Source organism: Oryctolagus cuniculus, chromosome 15 (assembly GCF_964237555.1).
Source record: "Oryctolagus cuniculus chromosome 15, mOryCun1.1, whole genome shotgun sequence".
NCBI classification, from domain to species: Eukaryota; Metazoa; Chordata; class Mammalia; order Lagomorpha; family Leporidae; genus Oryctolagus; species Oryctolagus cuniculus.
In genome coordinates this window covers 61,712,031-61,732,631 of record NC_091446.1, presented here as the reverse complement: position 1 = coordinate 61,732,631, position 20,601 = coordinate 61,712,031, and the positions used below count along the sequence as shown (strand labels likewise).

At 53.2% G+C, this 20,601-nt stretch overlaps 1 protein-coding gene across 1 annotated transcript in view; it reads right to left on the bottom strand.

Moving 5' to 3' along the window:
* Positions 1-938: 938 nt before the first annotated feature.
* MACROH2A2 (macroH2A.2 histone) overlaps positions 939-20,601 on the bottom strand; it is a 43,461-nt gene continuing 23,798 nt past the window's right edge. The window contains exons 3-9 of the mRNA XM_002718440.5: positions 17,079-17,185; positions 15,016-15,213; positions 12,925-13,035; positions 11,040-11,139; positions 8,083-8,172; positions 2,658-2,832; positions 939-1,230 (exon numbers count right to left, since the gene is read on the bottom strand). Coding sequence (XP_002718486.1) covers positions 1,065-1,230; positions 2,658-2,832; positions 8,083-8,172; positions 11,040-11,139; positions 12,925-13,035; positions 15,016-15,213; positions 17,079-17,185 — 947 coding nt within the window. The 3' untranslated portion in view covers positions 939-1,064. The remainder of the gene's footprint in view (positions 1,231-2,657; positions 2,833-8,082; positions 8,173-11,039; positions 11,140-12,924; positions 13,036-15,015; positions 15,214-17,078; positions 17,186-20,601) is intronic.

The following is a 20,601-nucleotide window of genomic DNA, read 5'->3' as shown; positions in this document are numbered from 1 at the left end:
GGGGCCGCAGGTCACCCTCGGGGTGACAGCACGCCAGCTTCCGTCTCCTGGCCAGCCCCGAGGCTGGTGTCAGGAGGCCCGGCCACGTGGTGCTGAGGCCTGCTTCATGTCGCTGAGCTGTACTGGCGCAATGCCTGGGGGGGTGGTTTGAGGGGGCAGGGCCGTCTTGGACCACAGGTGTGGACTCCGGATCGTGGTGGCTGAGTTCACTGGATGAATTCGCCCCAACTCCTGGCCCTGCCTCTCCCTGCTCACTTCTCGTGGCCGCCTCTGGGGACATAGGCAGAGTCCGCGGGACGCCGGCCTTCCTCTGCTTGGGCTGTGGCCTGGGGTCTGCCCCACTTAGCTGCGTAGGCCTGAGACCGTGCGTGTCTCCCGTGGCGGCCTGCAGCCTGTGCTGCTGCTGTGTGGCAGGAACCTCAGCCCCTTGGTGCCAGGCCTTGTCCTGTTTACTTAGAACTTTCTGGAAATAGCCACCTACAGGGACACAGTTTTCCAAACTGAGGGAAAGGGTTGCAATAAAAGAAGTTGTTGTAAGAAAGACACTGGATCTTTTATTTTTTTTTCCTTTCATTTTCTTTAAAAAAACAAAACAACCCTCCCCCCCCCCCCGAAAAAAAAAAAAGCCTGAAGCACAAACCTTTTAGGAGTTACACATGGTGGGGGGCGGGGGGGGGGGGGCGGCTGCCAGCCAGGAGCCTTTCCCGCCCGGCCCCTTCACGCCCTCCTCCCTTGGACAAAGGAACAGAAGATCCAAGCATTTCGAAAGGATTTTTTTTTGTGTGTAAAAGTCAATGCTATAAATCTAAAACGAGGTCTGTTTTTTTTTTTAAAAAGTTCTAAAACAACAGGAAGAAAACACATGGAAAGCAACCCGCGCGGAGACCTGGCTAGTTAGGGGCCGGGGCTCTGGCGACCGAGGACAGAGAACCGGGTGGCACCTGCCCCGGCTGCCCCGCGCCCCGCGCCCCGCCGCCAGCTCCGCCGCCCTCCCCCGCCGGCACCCTTCCTCTCTGCGTTTGAAAAATAACCCCCCGCTCTGGCGCCACCTGCCGGCCGCACAGCTACTTGGCGTCGAGCTTGGCCATCTCCTGCACGTAGATGCCGATGCTCTCGCTGTCGAACAGCAGGAAGTACACGTTCTTCAGCGAGGAGGCGCCTGAGTCGTCGAAGTGCGCCGAGATGGCCTTCAGGGTCACCTGGGCGGCCGTCTGTTTGGGGAAGCAGTTTCTGCGCCAAAGCAAGAGCAGAGCCAGCGTCACGAGGGTCCCCGGCCCCCAGGGGCTGGGAACTTCTTGTCCCGTGCTCCCTGCCCCAGACCTTGGGCCCCCTGTGGGCGATGCTGGCCCCCGCGCAAGGAGCAGGCAGCAGGCAAAACCCCCACCTCATGGGTCAGAGAGAGGCGATGGTTTTGGTCGAGGTTACAGGGCCGGCAGGCAGGCAGGCATCCTGTGTTCGAGTTTTTAAGAAGTTCATGGGTGAGGAAAACATTACGTGTAGACTTCAAAATGTTTTTTGCACCCAAATACATTGCTTTTAATTCCATTTTTCCAGGAACTTTTTGAAGTACTCTAGTATTTGAATCGGTATCACGAATAGCTTTTAAAATACCCAGCAGAGGCCCAGTGGCTCTCGCACAGCTGGTCTGCGTGCCGATCAGACTCTTCTTAAAGAGTAAAAGCGTCTGCTCAGAAGCTCGCCTCCGCGGGCCCTTTCCCAAGCACCTGCTGTTCCTCTCGTCAGCTCACGTGGGCCGTGTGACAGTGGCTCTGGGTGGGGCTGGGCTGGGGAAAGTCTGCTAAGTGTCCCCAGCACCAGGAGCCATCGATAGTGCTGGGCCATGGCACCAGCCTGCGGGGTGGTTGGGGAGCCTCGGGGCAGGTCCAGGGTAGGTCTGCCATGGCACAGCTTCTCCTTACCCACCTCGAGTGCTCCGGTCCAGAGCAGGCCAGCCCTGGACACCTGGCCCTGCATGCCGAGCCAAGTCCCCCCCTACTCCCAACCTCCCCAGTGCCGCTTGTGCCATAGAGCGGCCTCTGGCGATGAGAGGGCGTGCAGAGGTAAAGCCGGAGGCTGCATGCTAGGGGCGTGGAGGGGGAGGGTGCGCTGTGAGTGACAGCACACGTCTCCTCACCCTCCTGCTGCCCTGCCGGGGTCTGTGACGCTGATAATGGTCATTTCCCCTGCCCTCGTTAGGCGAGCCCTCGGGAAGGGCCTTTTGCTTCTCTGGGTGTGTCTGTCATGCCTCTGCCGATCCCAGGGCTTTGGAGCAGGTGTAGGGTAGGGCCTGAGATTCCACACTGGACCCAAGTGAGGTCGCTGCTGCCAGTCCCTGGACCACACTTTGAGCAGCAAAGGCCTCTGGGCCTGGGGTCTGCCAGTTACATGTTCCAGACTTGGCCCGCAGGCGGGGATGAGTGATTTGAACTACCTGGGCTCTCAAAAAAAAAAAAAAAAAAAAAAAAATCACAGGCCACCTTCCTCGCCTCTGCCTCTCCTGGGGCTTTAACAGCCGTGCGCCCCATGGGGCAGCAGGCTCGCTTCTCCCTGTGAGCTGAAGGATGGAAACCCAGTTTCCTGCTCTGACCTCTTGATCACGTCCCAGAGTGGGGAGCAGGGGGTCCCCTGGGAAAAGCCTGCAGGAGCCGGCGTCTTACCTGCCGCTGGGGAAAGGCGGGAACGCCACGGACTTGAGCTTTTTGTCCTCGGCGGCCGACAGGCAGTTTTTGATGGTCTCTTCCAGCTGCTCCTCACACTTGTCGGAGCCCCACTGCGGGATGTGACAGTGGATGACAAACTTGGCTGCGAGTCCACTGGACTGGCTGACAGCGGCTGGGACACAGGGGCAGAGAAACGCAGGTTATCGCCTAAGCCTTTGCCTTACGCTGGGGTGAGGCTGAACCTCAGAGGTCTACCTGTTAGCTCACTGGGGACAGGGAAGGGAGAGAGAAGTGGGCTGGATGCACTCTCTACCAGACAGCACAGGGCCCTGGCACAGCACTTCCAGGTGGTCCGCCAGCTGGCCCCTGGGTTAGATGGCTTGCTCCTAATGGCTCCTGGCCAGAAACACAGGTCGAGTGGTCTCTGGTGGCTGGGGGAGGCCAAGTAATGCCCCCGCCCCAAAACCCCCATCCTCATCTCTGGAAGGGATGCAACTCTGCAGGAGGCAGGAATACATGAAGGATTTGGAGACAGGACCACTGTCCTGGGTTGTCTGGGCCCTAAGTGTGATCAGGTGGGTCTGGACAAGATGCAGGGCTGCAGCCAGGAGTCCTGGGAGAGAGCTTCCCCCAAGAGGCCCCTGAAGGAATCAAGCTGGCCGAGGCCTTGATTTCGCCCCTTAAAACTCAGCGTGGCTGCCTTCTTCTTTTTATTTATTTATTTTTTTGACAGGCAGAGTTAGACACAGAGAGAGAGAGACAGAGAGAAAGGTCTTCCTTCCATTGGTTCACCCCCCAAATGGCCACTACGGCTGGAGTGCTGCAGCCAGCGCACCGCGCCGATCTGAAGCCAGGAGCCAGGTGCTTCCTCCTGGTCTCCCATGCAGATGCAGGGCCCAAGCACTTGGGCCATCCTCCACTGCCTTCCCGGGCCATAGCAGAGAGCTGGACTGGAAGAGGGGCAACCGGGACAGAATCTGGCGCCCCAACCGGGACTAGAACCCGGGATGCTGGCACCACAGGTGCAGGATTAGCCTAGTGAGCCGCGGTGCCAACTCAGCGTGGCCTTCTGACTGCCAGAGCTCTAAGAGAACACTTTGAGTATGAACCCACTGACGTTATGGTAACAGATCACAGCAGCCACAGGAGATGAGCTCTGTGTACCTGAGTCCAGCCCTCAGAGATCCTCACTTGGGTGACTTTACGACGACTCTGAACTGAGAACTGCTGGACGTTTGAGAAGGATGTTTATTTATTTACTTGAAGGGTGGAGCAACGAGAGAGGAGAGAGAGAGAGATCTTCCCTCTGTTGGTTCATTCCCCAAATGCCTGTAACAGCTGGAGTTGGGCCAAGGCAAAGCCAGGAGCCCAGAATTCAGTCTGAGTCTCCCATGTTGCTGGCAGGGACCAAGGCACTTGGGCCATCATCTGCAGCCTGCCAGGGTGAATTATAGGAGCCTGGATCAGAAGTGGAGGCAGGGGCCAGTGCTGTAGCGTGGTGGATAAAGCTGCCGCCTGCAGTGCTAGCATCCCACATGGGCGCCAGTTTGAGACCTGGCTGTTCCACTTCTGATCCAGCTCTCTTCTATGGCCTGGGAAAGCAGTGGAAGATGGTCCAAGTCCTTGGGCCCCTGCACCCACGTGGGAAACCTCGAAGAAGCTCCTGGCTTTGGATCGGCCTAGCTCCGGCCATTGCAGCCAATTGGGGAGTGAACCAGCGGATGGGAGACTTCTCTCTCTCTCTGCCTCTGCCTCTCTGTAACTCTGCCTTTCAAATAAATAAATACATCTTTTAAAAAAATGAAACTAGATCATGCCAGCTTTGGCTCCTGATTTCAATCATACTTTCTCATTTTACTTTTTACTCTCCCAAACATGGTGCTTCAAAAAGTTCATGGAAAATGGAATTAGAAGAGGATATGTTTATTTTGTTTTTAAATGTACTTATTTCTTCATTTTTTAAAAAGACTTGTTTTATTTATTTGAAAGACAGAGTGAGAGAGAGGTGACAGAGAGGAAGAGATCTTCCATCTGCTGGTTCACTCCTAAAATGGCCTCAGCGGCCAGGGCTGTCCAGGCTGAAGCCATGGAGCCTGGAGCACCATCTAGGTCTTCCACATGGGTGCAGAGGCCTGAGCATGTTAGCCACCTTCTGCTCCTTTCTCAGGCACAGTAGCAGGGAGCTGGATCAGAAGTGCAGCAGCTGGGACTTGAACTGGTGCTCTGACAGGGGATGCTGGTGTTGCAAGTGGGGGCTTAACCTGCTACGCCACAATGCCAGCCCCTGCCCCCTTTACACTTAGTTATTTGAGGGGGAAGAGAGAGAGTATGCACCCCAGAACAAGTGGGCCAGGAGGCAGAAGCTCAATCATGGTCTCTCACTTGGGTGGGAAGGACCCAAGTACCTGAGCCCTCCCCTGCTGCCTCCCAGGGTGCGCATCAGCAGGAAGCCGAGCCTGGGAGTGGGGACTGGACTGACGCCGGGCACTGCAATACTGGATGCAGAGGTCTTCAGTGCTATGCCAAATGCCTGCCTCCCTAAGTTTATCTTACTCCCCCAACCCAAAAAGTGAAATCCAAGTGTCCATGGAATCTTCAACAAGTGCCTGGAAACGTGCATGGTTTTCACAGCTTTTTGCATCAGAATAAACGTATCTTTTAATTCCATTTTTGTGGGGTTCTCTGGAGGTTCCCGTCAGCATCAGAGCTCACAAGCACTGAGGCTGCTGGGAAGTCGGAGAGGTCCCCGAGCGCACTTCTCTCTGATCTGCTGGTTGCACCCGCGGGCTTCCTGCCCCGCAGTCACCCCCTGCCTGGGCACCTCTGAAGCAGCCAGGCTCTGGGCCTTTGGCAGTTTAGGGAGGCCGTAGCCACGAGGGGCAGCGGTGTAGCGGGCACGGGCACGGGCATGGGCACGGGCACGCGCGGTGTTCTGGAGCTGTGTGGCGGGGGGGGAGGGGTTGGTGCCACAGATTTCTTTGCCGTCTGTGATGCCCTCTAGGTTGATGAGAAATGTGTCCTAGCGATGGCCACGGTTTTGGAGAAGCTGTGTTTGCGCTTGCTTGGGAGCGTGGAGACTGAGTCCTGAGCCAGTCAGGTGAGGCTGTAGGCTCTGTCTCCCCATGCCTGGCACGGGAATCCTCTCGCAGAACGCCAGTGAGGCAGGGGCGTGACATGGCCCCATGGGCTGACACTACCACCCTGTATCTGCACACCGGAAGCAAACGTCCTGGTTTGGCCTGAGCACTGATACCCAAGAGTCTGTTCTATGGAGAACGGAGGACTCTGGGGCCTGGCCATGCCACCTGGGGCACTTCTCCCAGGGTTCTGACTGCTATCAAATGCTGGAGAGAGTGAGGCTCCTCACATCCACGGCTGACTTATTTCACATGGGAACCACATCATGTTGTCAGCCAAATAGTATTGTGCTTAATGTGAAGTCTTTTTTTTTTTTTTTTTTTTTTTTGTGAGGGGAAGATTTATTTATTTGAAAGGTAGAGTGACAGAAAGAGAGGAAGTGGGATAGAAGGAGACAAATGAGAGAGAGAGAGAGAGAGACAGACAGACAGACAGACCTTCCATGTACTCGTTCACCCCCCAAATGCCCACAACAGGCAGGACTGGGTCAGGCTGAAGCCAGGAGCTGGGACCTCCACTTGGGCCATCATCTGCTGCCTCCCAGCATGCAGTAGCAAGGAGCTGGGTTGGGAGGAGAGAAGCTAGGACTCCAATATGGGCATCCCAAGCTGTGGCTTAACCAGCTGCACCACAACACAAGCCCACAAGGTGATTTTTAAATCAGAGGAATGCGCTCCTATTTGCAAGGTTAAACGTTCAATGAAGGAAAAAAAAAATATTTTTATGCCGCACTGCAGGCAGTGGCTTTACCCACTATGCTACAGTGCCACCCATCTGTGGCATCTCTAGAACATCGGCAACCAGCACAGCTTCAGGCCCTCTCTCCCATTTCCAGTTGCCATGGAAATACATTGTTTTGGGCTGAAACGCAGTCATGGACGACCCTATGGCTCTGAGCCTGGCTCTGGTCACCTACAAGTGTGCGGTAGCCATGGTCTCATGACCAAGGAAGAGTTGCCCTCCCAGTGGTTCTGCACATTTTCAGACCCAGAGCTCCGTGCAGGGGCTGCCACGTCCTCGTGGCCACTGCCCATGGCCCTTCCGCCTCTGTGTACACACTAGCTCTGCTTGCACTGGAGTGCGGCTGTCTCACTTAGAAAGGAAGTGTTGCCTTCACCGCATGCGTGGGGAGTGCCATGTGCAGTCTTTTCAGGCCGGCCACTTTTCTAACAGTCAAATCCAATCTAACAGTCCCTGTATCCTCTTCCATGTGGTGCCTCTCATCTGCATAGGTCACTTTCAGTCCATGGGTCCTTGCTCCTCTCTGGCTCCCGTCTTTCTCCTTCCTCCTGCCTGCTCATGCCCGAGCCTGCTCACACACGATGTTCTCACTACCCACAGCGTCCTGCCCCTGCGTGGGCCTAGAGTGCTCCCAACCCCCCCGAGCAGAGGTCATGGTTCCTTCCCTGCCCCACTCATGCATCTGAAGACAGCGATGGGTTTGCTGACCCCCGAAGTCCTGGCGTGAGTGCAGCACTTGGCATTGACCGTATGTCCCATGCATGAATCGACAGGGGACTGTGTGGTTAGAACACAAATCCGCAGTTGGGTTCACCCATCATCAGTTTCCCAGCGACCCTGATAACAGGTGTGCAGGCAAAAACCTGTGCACAGACATCCACAGTGGCAGAGGCGGAGGCAACCCCAACGTGCATCAACAGGCAAACGGATGAACAAAGTGGAATATTATTCAGCCATCAACCAGGACAGAGGCATTGACCCCCAGTATAATGTGGATGGACTTTAGAAAGATTAAGGTAAGTGACGGAAGCCAGACACAAAGGGTCACATACTGGATGATTTCACTGACATGAAACGTGCAGAATGGGCAAATTCATAGACACAAAGTAGGCCTGTGACTGCCAGGAGCTGGGGAGGTATGTGGCTGCTTAACACATATGGGCTTTCTGTTGGACGGGGTCAGGCAGGCAGCTCTGGAACCAGACGGGCTGATGGCTGCACAACACTGTGGAAGCACTCCATGCCATGGAGGTCCACACATTAGGATGGTTATGGTGGTGCCTTTTGTGTTGTGTGTGTCTCACCACACCCTCACAAGGTTCACTCAATGGCTTTAGACCATTTAGGGAGTAGCTCATGCAAAGAGAACCATCGACTTTCTAGTCCCCAGACCCACTTGAGCCTGCTCCAATGACCTTAGGGACGTGAGCCCAGCTCTCTGTCAGTTATGGCGTGTTTTGTTGCATAAACTAAGCACACATGAGGCCAGTGGGGCTGGGTGGGGCTCTGCTGGGAATCCACATGGACCCAACGCCACACTTACCTTCAGCCACCTCCAAAGGGCCCTGGGATTTGCGAAGCTCCTTTACTGTTTCCAAGAACTCCTTCCCCCCAGCCTTTTCCAAGGCTTTACCTGCAAGGGAGCACAACAGGAAAACACTGACTGTTCTTTTGATGTCATTACACTGCTTGACACAGACTTAGTAAGCAGGTGTTGGTGGGGGTGCCCAGCGTTCCTGTATGTGTATATATAAAGATCTATTTATTGGTGCTGGTGTTGTGGTATAGTGGGTAAAGCTGATGCCTGCAATGCCAACATCCCATATGGGTGTTGATTCGAGTCCTGGCTGCTCCACTTCCCATCCAGCTCCCTGCTAATGGCCTGGGAAAAGCAACGAAACATGACCCAACTGCTTGAGCTCTTACTACCCACATGGGAGACCTGGAAGAAGCTCCCGGCTCCACTCTGGCTCAACGCTGGCAGTGGCCGCCATCTGGGGAATGAACCAGCAGGTGGAAGATCTCTCTCTATGTAACTCTTTCAAATAAATAAATATTTTAACAAAAGATTTATTTGAAAGGAAGAGTGACACAGAGGTGGGGTGTGGGGAGAAACACACACACACACACACACACACACACAGAGTTTTCTATCCACTGGTTCATTCCCCAAATGGCTATAAGACTCGGGGCTGGGGCTGGGCCTGGCCAAAGCCAGGAGCCAGGAGCTTCATTTGGGTCTCTCACGTGGGTGCAGGGGCCCAGGTACTGGGGTCATCTTCTGCTTCTTTCCCAGGTGCATTAGCAGGGAGCTGGATCAGAAGTGGAGCAGCCGGGACCTGAATTGGTGCTCTAATATAAGATGCTGGCATTGCAGGCAGCAGCTTTACCCATGGCACAACACTGGCCCCTGGAAGATGATTTTTGAAAAAAATCTTCATATTCCAGTGTTCTGTTCCATGGGTTCAGTAACCATGTTGACAGCTCTGGGGTCCTGTTCCTACCTCAGTGCCACCAACATATTGTAAGTCCTTGGGGTCAGAGGAACGATACAGACCCAGGGCAGCCTTGCATGTTGTCCTCTGAACTTGGGGCTCCCTTTGTAATGGAAAAATGCAGAGGTTTTAGAGGCTTCCCTTGAAGGACTTTGCTGCTGGGAGACACCCCAAATCTTTTTTTTTTTTTTTTAAGATTTTTTCATTTATTTTGAAAGTCAGAGACACAGAGACAGGGAGAACCAGAGAGGGAGAAAGAGATCTTCCATCTGCTGGTTCACTCTCTAGATGGCTGCAACAGCCAGCACTGGGCCAGGGAGAAGCCAGGAGCCAGGAATTTCATCTGGGTCTCCCATGTGGGTGGTAGGGACCCAAGCACTTGGGCCATCTTCTACTGTTTTTCCCAGGCACATTGGCAAGGATGTAGATTGGAAGTGGAGCAGCTGGGAGACACACTGGTGCCCATTTGGGATGCTGGCGTCACAGGCATTGGCTTTACCTGCTATGCCACAACACCGGCACCCTATATCCCCAGTCTTTGATGTTGGGGGTAATATTCCATGTCTCAGGGTCTTGTTTCCACGGAGGCCAAGTGGAGCCCCTTGGAGATGGCAGGAGGCGCTCTGGCCCAGCAGGGACCAGTTGCCTCGTAGCACCCTGGCGTCTCTGAGAACACACCGGTGTGATGTCCAGACCCGGATGCTGCTGTTGTCTGGCGTTTCGTCTGCAGGTTAGCATGCTGATGGGGATGTCTCGGGCAAGCCTCCACTCTCTCTCCTTAGTGGTTTTTATTACAGGTTGAGCATCCCTCATCTGAGAATCCAAATCCAACACGCTCCAAAATCTGAAACTCTGAGTACTCATGTGACACCACAAAGTGGAGACTGCTGCCCCTGACCTCATGTCCTGGGCTGCAGTCAAAACTACGGTGCAAGAAAAATGTTACACAAGATGGCCCTCAGCCTAGGCTTATAAGGAGCACAAGAAACGTAAATGAATTTCGTGTTTAGACTTGGGTACCCTCTCCCAGGATATCTCATTATGTATATGCTAATGTTCCAAAATCTGAAATAGGGGCTGGCACTGTGCTGGTGCTGTGGTGTGGTAGGTTAGGCCTCTGCCTGTAGTGCCGGCATCCCATATGGGCACTGGTTCAAGTCCTGGCTGCTCCACTTCCGATCCAGCTGCCTACTGATGCGCTGAGAAAGCAGCAGAGGATGGCCCAAGTGCTTGGGCTCCAATACCCATGTGGGAGACCCGGAGGAAGCTCTTGGCTCCTGGCTTCAGATAGGCCTAGATCTGGCCGTTGTGGCCATTTGGGGAGTGAACCAGTGGATGGAAGACTTCTCTTTCTCGTCCTCTGTCTGTAACTCTGCCTCTCTAATAAATAAATAAATCTTAAAAAAAAAAAACTCAAAAAACAAAATCTGAAACACTTCTGGTCCTGAGCATTTTGGAAAAGGCAAACTCAACCTGTGTTATTTCTGTTATTATTATTCAGTTCAGAGAGACCCTCGGACTTGGGCGATGGAGCTCCCCCACAGGCTCAGGCATGAAAGTGCATCGCACACACAGAGGACAGCCGTCTCCGAGAGCAGCCTGCCCCCCTGGGGTTTCCTCACTGCTGTGCTTGCGTCTCAATGCTACAACGGGGCAGTGGGGAATCACAGCCCGTGCCCACCACCCCCGATCTCCTTTCTGGCCTTGGACTCCTGGGCCAGCCACTGGTTGTAGGGTAGGGTTCACTTTGAGAAAAATTCACCGAACTGCACACTAATGATCGACTTTTACACAATACTTCATAAAACTGTCCAAAAATATATGCAGGATTTCAAAAAGCTCATTAATCTCTCATGATGTTGTCCAATCACAGGTGAAGACAAGAGTTTGACAGGGACTCAGACAGTGGGATGTCCAGTTGACAGTGACAAATGACGGATCTCACGAGGACGTGACCTAACACCGGGCTACTTCATGGCGCCTCTACCAAAGTAGAGGCCCTTACCTATATCTTCCTTGAGGTCAATTTCAGCTGTGGTTGGATGGACGATGCCCTCCACTCTCATGGAGCCAATATGGCTGATGTCACTCTGGGTCAGGGACAGCTGCGTTGGGAAGGAAAGACGGAGAACACAGGAAGATGAAGTTCCACTGAAATCTTCGTATTTTACTCAGCACTCATTAATTCTTAATTATTCTTACTGGATGTCAACACAAAGGCTGCACGGAGAGCACTGCTCTCGATGTTCCCCGCTGTCTGTTTTTCACTAGGCTTTTTGAGCCCAGCGGATTGTCTTTGCTTTGAGCATGCAACAAATGCACCTCCTCTTCCAGGAAGAGGAACGAGGTCTCCCTCCTCTTTCTTTCCTTTGGTTGCCAACACCAGTGGGAGTTTTTATTTATTTATTTATTTTTTTTTTTTTATAGGCAGAGTGGACAGTGAGAGAGAGAGACAGAGAGAAAGGTCTTCCTTTTGCCGTTGGTTCACCCTCCAATGGCCGCCACGGCTGGCGTGCTGTGGCCGGCGCACCGTGCTGATCCGATGGCAGGAGCCAGGTACTTCTCCTGGTCTCCCATGGGGTGCAGGGCCCAAGCACTTGGGCCATCCTCCACTGCACTCCCGGGCCACAGCAGAGGGCTGGCCTGGAAGAGGGGCAACCCGGACAGAATCCGGCGCCCCGACCAGGACTAGAACCCGGTATGCCGGCACCGCAAAGCGGAGGATTAGCCTCGTGAGCCGCGGCGCCGGCCCGGTGGGAGGTTTTCAGTGAGGAGTCAGTGCTCTGAGTTGCTGCCATGAGGGAAGCCCAGGGCTCGCTCTGTCTTCTCCCCTTAGTGCCCTGGATCTTTCCAGAACAGCACAGAACCTCTGGAGGCAGGACTCAGAAGCCAACTACCTTGCTTGAGAGGAGTGGTGGGCTCTGGGATGCTGACCTGCCCATGTCTGGCCTCCTTGCATTTTGGGGACCACATCAGGAGGCTACCCTTGGGAAATGCCACCCAGTGTGCTCATCATGGGTTGTAAGAAAGGCGTTCTCTATCATGACCTGTGTGAGGAGGAACTTTGGTCCCCCTGGCTGAGTGGAGAAAGCTACTCAGCACGGAACCATGGACAGCTGTAGGAGGGACACCAATTCCACCTCTCTGCTCCCTGCTTTCTGCCATTAGTGAGGCACTGGAAACTCGCACACCTGTGTTCTCAGGACATGCTTTTGCCAATGGCTTTGAGGGAGGTTCACTCTATTGTCAGTGTGCAGCACTCAGTGACCGGAGAGGAGGAAGTGACTATTTCCTGGTGTAGCTACTGCAGCCCCAGTTGACTTGGTAGACAAAGTGCTCTGTAGACTTCACACTTGTGGGGATAAAATCTTTGCACGTCTGCCTGGGCTGCTGTTGTGTTGCTGAGGACTGCTCAGATGTATGGCCCTGCTGGTTTTCTTCCTGCAGCCCAGGAAGGCAAGCAGGTTGAGCTATTAGCAAGGAAGTCATTGCTAACACCAGGCATGTCCAGGAAACAGATATTCCTGTTTTATTTCTTTGACCAATTACATTCAATGAAGAGAGGCCTCTCAGAGGCTGTTTGAGAGGGCTAGCTATGGACAGGCGCAGGGAGAATCCCCAGGAAAACCAGTGCTGCCGTCCTAGCTACTGTCTGTGCTTCCCTTTGGCTGACCAGTGTTAGCAGTTCTCAGCACCAGAGGAGGGCTTGCTCACTCTCACCATGCAGACACTGCCCAGCTCTTTAGTCTACCAATGAATAATCCAAGACCGGAGGGAAAGTCATATTAGGGGAGCAAGGGGCGAGGGACGAAGGAGGCGTCACTGCTCATAAACAGGAGGTGGTAAGAATACAACAGTTTTACTGCGGCACACCAAGATCACTTTATTACCTTCTGTCCTAGAACAAGGCTCTTAGAAGACAGAATGGTGAATCCATCCCCTGGCCCGTCCTCCGAGGTGGAGTGTGAAGCTCCTTCTTTATCGCTGTCCTTTGGTTTGGACTGTTGGCAGAAGGCAGAACAGGTGAGAATCAGAAAGAGCCAGTGTGGCTTTCCTTAGCTCTTCCCACGGCTGCCACCAGCTTGGACAGGAAAGGAAGTGGTTAGGCGTTATGTTCTGCTGTTTCTTTTTTATCTGAGATGTACAGTGAGAGTGAGAGCATGCTCAAGACACACACACACACACAGCAAGAGAGCGAGTGAGCGGGAGAGAGCGAGAGAGGTCTCCCATCCAAATGCTCAGGATAGTTGGGGTAGGCCACAAGCCTGAAACTCCATCCAGGCCTCCCCCATGGGTGGCAGGGGCCCAAGTCCTTGAGTCCTCACCCGCTGCCTCCCAGGGTGCACTGGCAGGAGGCTGGGTGAGCAGAGGCACGAGCTGCACACCCGGGTACTCTCACACGAGATGAGGGTGTCCCAAGCCCTGCTGAACCACTGTGCTGCAACGCCTGCCCCTGTGTCCCACTGTTTCTGGATGGAGGGAGGCAAGGGACAGCAGTTTGAGAAAAAGGAAAGGACACTGCCAAGACTGAGGGCCGGTGAGGGGCTCACATGTTGCCGTGGCTGAATGTCCCCTCCAAAACTCATGCTGACATGCGACTGCCACTGTGCCAGTGCTGGGAGGTGGGACCTTTAAGAGGTGATTAGGCCAAGGGCAGCTCTGCCTCCTGAATGGATTAAGCGCCGATCAGGGGAGTGGCTCTGTTGTAAAAGGGAGCGCGCTCCTGTTCCTGCCCTCGCTGGCTCCTGGCCCCGTGATGCCCTGCCCCGTGTCACAGAAGTGGCCCCTGGATCCTGGACTTGCCAGCCTCCAGAACCGATCCTTACAACACACACGGCGCAGGTGTCCTCCTAGGTCAGCAGACAATGGACCACACACCCGGGCCCTCACCTGCACCTGGACACAGGGACGTCGTGCTTGCTCTTTTCAGTGCCTAGAGCTTACGAAGGCAAGCAGCAGAGCGAAGAGGGTCATCCACAGGGCACTGCTCAACCTCCCTTCTGCCCTGGTCTCCCTGGGGTGCAGTGGTAGTGGCCCGAACTCTCACATGACCTTCTGTGTTATCATGGAGGTGTGTGGAATGAGAATGTCACAGCGTCACAGCTCGGCCTCACAGAACTCTGTGGTCACGGAAATTCTGTCCGAGCTGTCGGCTGCTACCGTGTCCATGTGATGTGGCTTGTGCCATCGAGAACCTGAATTTGTAACTGGATGTAATATTAATTCAAATGTAAACAGCCACAGGGGCCTAGTGGGTCCTGTCCTGAGCAGCACCTGAATGTATTGCAACACAAAGGGCTCTCTGCGAGCTACGCTACTCATTATGGCAAGCTGTCCCAGACACCTGGACGCCCACTGGCTGAACCTAGGGGGCTTCCTAAGGGAGACCAGGGATTGCCGAGTCTGCAGCATGGGGCTCCACGGAGGAACGAGAAGCAGGGTTCCAGGCTTGTGCCTCTCACGTGAGATTCTGGTGGGGGTGGGAGAGGGGTCTGAAAACCAGCCCGCTCAAGGCTCAAAGGCCTTGACCCTCTCCTCCCCGCACCAAGCCGCAGCACCCTGGGTTCTGCAGAGACGCCGGCTCGGCCTGCATCAGTGCCTCGCTAAGCTTTGCTTTCCCTCTGCACTGTCTCAGTCTGTTCCAGCGGCGTAACAAATCGCCATCAGAGATGGCTCATCAGAGATGGAGATTCATTGCTGAGAAATCTAAGATCAAGGCAGGCGCCCGCAGGGCGTGTGCGGGCAAGGTCCCTTCCTCAGAGCTGGTGCCCTCTGGCTGTGCCCTCTGGGGCGGAAGGCGTGGAGAAGCTTGCTCAGGCTCATGAGAGGGCATCCTCAATGATCTAATGACATTCCCCAGGCCCCGCCTCCCAGTGCCAGCCCCTGGGCTTAGCTGTGAGTCCGAGGGTTTTGTGGGGGGATGCAAACCTGAGCACAGCAGTGGGGCGGGCGCCCAGCTCAGGCGTGCAGCCTCGGCTCACCTTTTTGGACGTGCGTGGCTTGGTGGCCTTGGACTTCTTGCCCCCCTTCTTTCCGGACGAGGCCTTCCTTCCTCTCTTCTCTGGGGGTGGGGAGAGGATGGTTTCCGACTTGCCTTTGGTCCCTCGCTTTTTGGCCAGCAGTTCGGGGTGAATTCTGGGCAGGACGCCTCCACTGGCGATGGTCACCCCCTTCAGCAGCTGAGGAGAGAAGAGCGCGGGCTCACTCAGCAGAGAGCTTGCTGCTGCGGATTTAACGCGGGTCTAACAGTCGGCAAAACGAGCCTGAACTTGGGTTTCTGCTTTCCTAAAGAAACTGCACGCTGCACCGTTTAACTGGCTTTCCCCTCCTGCTTGCAGTGTTTCTCTGTAGGAATCGAGGTATCCCCTGATCTTGTGCAGAAAGCAAAACAAAGCAAAGCAAAATGAAAAGGAGACAGAAGTTGAACTGGGGAAGCTGCCTAGGGCTCTGGCATTCCAGACACAGAGGAGCACAAAGAGCTTCACACGTGGGAGCACAGCTGGACACGATCAGGTTCAAAGGTCAGTGCAAGGAGCAGAGCCTGTTATGGATCCCCTCTCCTGACCATGCACGGCCCCATCAGTGTATGCTTACTGTAGACGATTGACACGTATGACTACAGGAATATACTGTGCCAATCCCGAAGCGTCAACAGTCCACGGACCACATTTGCCCATGATCTGCTAGCTACCCACTTATGAAAACAGACGTTTGGAACTGGTAAGGAAGAGTCTGGAAACATCTACAGCAAACTGCTCCCTGCTACTGTGCATGCTGGGAGGCAGCAGTGATGGCTCAGGGGCTCAGGGCCCTGCCGCCCATGTGGGAGACCCAGATTGGGTTCCAGGCTCCTGGCTTCCACCTGGTCCAGCCTGCGTGTTGCAGGCATTTGGGGAGTGAGCCAGCAAATGGAACATCTTTCTCTGTCTCTCTGCCTTTCAAATGAAAAAAATAATTATAATGCATATGAGCGAAATTGATATTTTAAGATTTGAATGTTTACAGCCCTTATTTCTACTGTTGAGGAACAGGTATTTTTTCTTATTATTTGTTGAATTCTTTACTTAGTGGAGGGTTAAGCTTATGATTATAAAATAAACAGAAAGTATGTCATTGTAAAAGTTAAAAGAAAGAATAAGGAAGGAGGAAGGAGGGGAGGGTGGGAAGTATCACTATAAATCCGTATATATGAAATAGAGGACATCTGTTCACCTCATATAAATAAAAATACAAAAAAATTAATAAAACAAGAATAGCAACTTAAACAAAATTGTTGAATAGCTATTGAATCTGCTTACAAAAATTATGGTTTGTAGCTTATATACCTTTATGTCTTTTTAGTGATTAATTTTTGTCCCGGTTTTTGAAATTGTCAGTCCATGATGGATCAGCAAGATTGGCAATAAGAGCCAATTTTTCACTACAGTTTGAGTGAATGAGATAAGAAAATAAATATAAATAAAATTTCTTTTAAATGAGTGTATTTAAAAATTGAGAGGCAGAGAGGCAGCGATGCAGACAGATAGGGAGAGAGGGCTCCCATTTGCTGGTTCACCCTCCGCATGCTTGCAGTGACCGGCTGGGGCAGGCAAAAGCCAGGAGCCAGGAACTCAACTCAGGTGTTCCCACACGGGAGGCAGGAGCCCAGTTACTTGAGCTATCACTGAGGCCTCCCAGGGTCTGCAGTGGTCAGAAGCTGGAATCAGAAGCCAGAACTGCGCATGGAACCCTGGCACTCATACTGGACATGGGCATCTTCAACCTCCAGGCCAATAGCCTGCGCCTAAACAAAACCCCTTATACTGTTTACCCACCACCTTGTGTACTATGGAGTGGGCTGGGCTGGGGCACACAGCAGGACCTGTCCCACAGGCACTGAGTCTGAAACTGAACCACAGACCCAGCAGCGTGAGTCCTCCCCTTAGCTGGTCTGAGAGTCTGCACAGACGTGGCTGTCGCAGGTGTGGTCTGTGGACAGCCGGCTCCACCTGCCGTGCTGTGTTTGGAGACCTATCCCGTGGCTGTGGCAATGCCTCAGACATACCTGGTTGAGTTCCTCATCATTGGCAACTGCCAGCAGGATGTGTCTTGGAGCTATTCTGGCTTTCTTGTTGTCTCTCGCGGCATTCCCGGCCAGCTCCAGGATTTCGGCTGAAATGACAAGGGAGTGTTAGCAGGCAATCACACAATGGCATCTGAGCTCTCTAAAGTTTTCCTATAGACACGGTCTTTGGGTTTGATCCAATTTATTCACTGGCTATTTTCTTTAAAAAAATTTTTTTTTTGACAGGCAGAGTGGACAGTGAGAGAGAGAGACAGAGAGAAAGGTCTTCCTTTACCGTTGGTTCACCCTCCAATGGCTGTCGTGGCCAGCGCACCGCGCTGATCTGAAGCCAGGAGCCAGGTGCTTCTCCTGGTCTCCCATGGGGTGCAGGGGCCCAAGGACTTGGGCCATCCTCCACTGCACTCCCGGGCCACAGCAGAGAGCTGGTCTGGAAGAGGGACAACCAGGACAGAATCCGGCGCCCCGACCAGGACTAGAACCCGCTGTGTCGGCGCCGCAGGCGGAGGATTAGCATAGTGAGCCGCGGTGCCGGCCCACTGGCTATTTTTAAACTTGGACTTGGAAAGAAGTCTAGAATGCCAAAAAGAACCCATTAGAGGCAAGTATGATATTTTTGTAAGATCTGATACAGGATCCTAGAGCAAAGTCTTATTGTTCTGGACATTCATTCTTCCTCTTCCTTAGTAGATGGGCTTGTGACTTTCGGCTGAGCCCAGAGCCACAGGAACAAAGACTGTATTTCCCAACATCCCTGGTTGAAAAGTACGGTCATGTGACTAAGTTCTGGCCAATGGAAGGCAGGCAGTTGTGTTGTAAGGGACTTCTGGGAAGGTTTGTGGCCTTCTTCCCTTTCTGCTGGTGGATGATGGACATGATGGATGGCATCTGAGCAGCCGTCTTTGACCAAGAAGTTGTGGAGGAGAGCAACAAGATGGAGGGAACAGACCATTCTGCTCTGTCTGTCCTGGAGTTTTTAATATGAGAGTGAAGTAAAGTCTCTTGTTTAAGCCAAAGTTAGCAGAAGTGAATCCTGACTAATGCAGAATCTTGGCGCAGGCCCTGAATTTTGTTGGGTCTACAGAGAGCAAAGCCATCTCTGAGGAGAGTAGAGAGTGGGTAGAATCTGTCTCTGGGGAGTCGGCGCCGTGGCTCAATAGGCTAATCCTCCGCCTAGCGGCGCCGGCACACCAGGTTCTAGTCCCGGTCGGGGTGCCGGATTCTGTCCCGGTTGCCCCTCTTCCAGGCCAGCTCTCTGCTGTGGCCCGGGAGTGCAGTGGAGGATGGCCCAAGTGCTTGGGCCCTGCACCCCATGGGAGACCAGGAGAAGCACCTGGCTCCTGGCTTCGGATCAGCGCGGTGCACCGGCCGCAGCACACCGGCCGCGGCGGCCATTGGAGAGTGAACCAATGGCAAAGGAAGACCTTTCTCTCTGTCTGTCTCTCTCACTGTCCACTCTGCCTGTCAAAAAAAAAAAAAAAAAATCTGTCTCTGGGACCCAGTGGGATCCGCTGTAGACTCTCCCTCACCCCCTCCCTTGGTGCGGCAGGTTGCTCCCGTCCTGGGGGACAGTCAATGGTGGGAGCTGATTCAGCCATGGAATGAGGAGATGCTCACGAGACCTGGGTGGAAAGACCCCCCAGGACGTAAGCATAGCTCTGAGCTGATCAGACATGGCATTTGGTAAATGAGAAAATGTTGATGAAAAGAACTTTTCCTATAGCAATTTCACATGGCAGCAACACTTTGGGGTCAAAATCATAAAAAGCTGTGGAATTGGTTTAGACCACGGATGCACATTGCCTCTTCGTCTTCTGTCTTGTTTTGTTATTTTCCCTTCTTCCTCAAAATTGGGAGGATGTTATACTAAACCAAATTTGTCTGCCTTCAAAAGTGTGAATGAGCTTTGAAGAAAAATCCCTTTCTTTGGAAAGCTGGAGGTGTGTGCCCATGTGTTGTCTCCTTGATAATGAGAGGGAGTCAGTGTGTGTGCGTGTGTTCAGGGGTCTGCTGGTACAATACATAAATCCTAAAATTAACAGGCAATTCTGTAGGAGTCTTTACAATCAACCTAATTTCAAGTGAAATAGCACATGAAATTGCCATCATTCATAAAATCTATGGCAATAATAAAAACTTGGCATAAGTATGCCATATTAACTAAGCAAATGTGATTAACAAAAAATTAGAATAAAATAAACATTAGAGTTAAATATTTATATGGCATTTCCATAATGAAAAAGCGCTAAATCACCGCAAATTCATTCTCACATCTTCTCCAGATGATTAAACAATGACTATTGTGCTTACCCCCAATGCATTTCTACGGGCCCATGTTTTCTGAATCAAAGATTGGGGCGCTCCACTTTGAGAGCCATGAGCACACTTGGTGGAACAATGGGACAGGGATTTGAAGTGGATGTCATGGTAAGTCATCCACTTGGCTGCATTCAGGTCGTTGCCCAATCCTTTCTCTCTCTTGCAAAAGATACCTATCAAGAGATGGAGGTGTAAATCTCTCAAAGTTTTTTTTTTTTTTTTTTTTTTTTTTAATGACTCCAGGTCAAAAAGTACAATTCCCCAGTGTGCACCATAAAAGAGATTTCCTTACCAACTTACTCAGGGCATCGTCACTGCTGGAGCCCATACTTGCCTCTTTCTCTCTTATTTATTTATTTATTTATTTTTGACAGGCAGAGTGGACAGTGAGAGAGAGAGACAGAGAGAAAGGTCTTCCTTTTGCCGTTGGTTCACCTCCAATGGCCGCCGTGGCCGGTGCGCTGCGGCCGGCGCACCGTGCTGATCCGATGGCAGGAGCCAGGTGCTTCTCCTGGTCTCCCATGCGGGTACAGGGCCCAAGGTCTTGGCCCATCCTCCACTGCACTCCCGGGCCACAGCAGAGAGCTGGCCTGGAAGAGGGGCAACCGGGACAGAATCCGGCGCCCGGACTGGGACTAGAACCTGGTGTGCCGGCACCGCAAGGCGGAGGATTAGCCTAGTGAGCCGCGGCACCAGCCATTGCCTCTCTTTTTAAATGGGAGAGGGAACCATGGAGCTGCTCCAGTTGAAACTTGGGAGCAGGTGAACTGAGTTTAGCATCTTGAACCATGGCTCTCCTGCCTCCTGACACCTGTGCTTAGAGACGTGTGCAACCTCTCCAAGGCCGTCGAGTGAGCCGTCTGCACGAGGGCCAGGCTGCCAGGGAGCCGTATGGGCCTGGAGCTTGCAGAAGCCCCTGAGGAAGGCCCGGCTGTTTTCAGTTGGACAGACGGATGCACAGGCATTGGATTCACAGAAGGAAAACCTGCTGGAATCAAATGCGGCACGAGGGACGAGTGGCGCAGTGCAGGCCATGCAGCGAGTGAGCAGCTGGGCTCTTGGGCTGCCTTTCTGAAACAACTTGTAAGAAAGAACACCCTGGAGCTGATGTTGGGGCACAGCAGGTTAAGCTGCTGCTTGGGACACGGGCATCCCACCTCGGAGTACCGCTTTACAACCCGGCTGC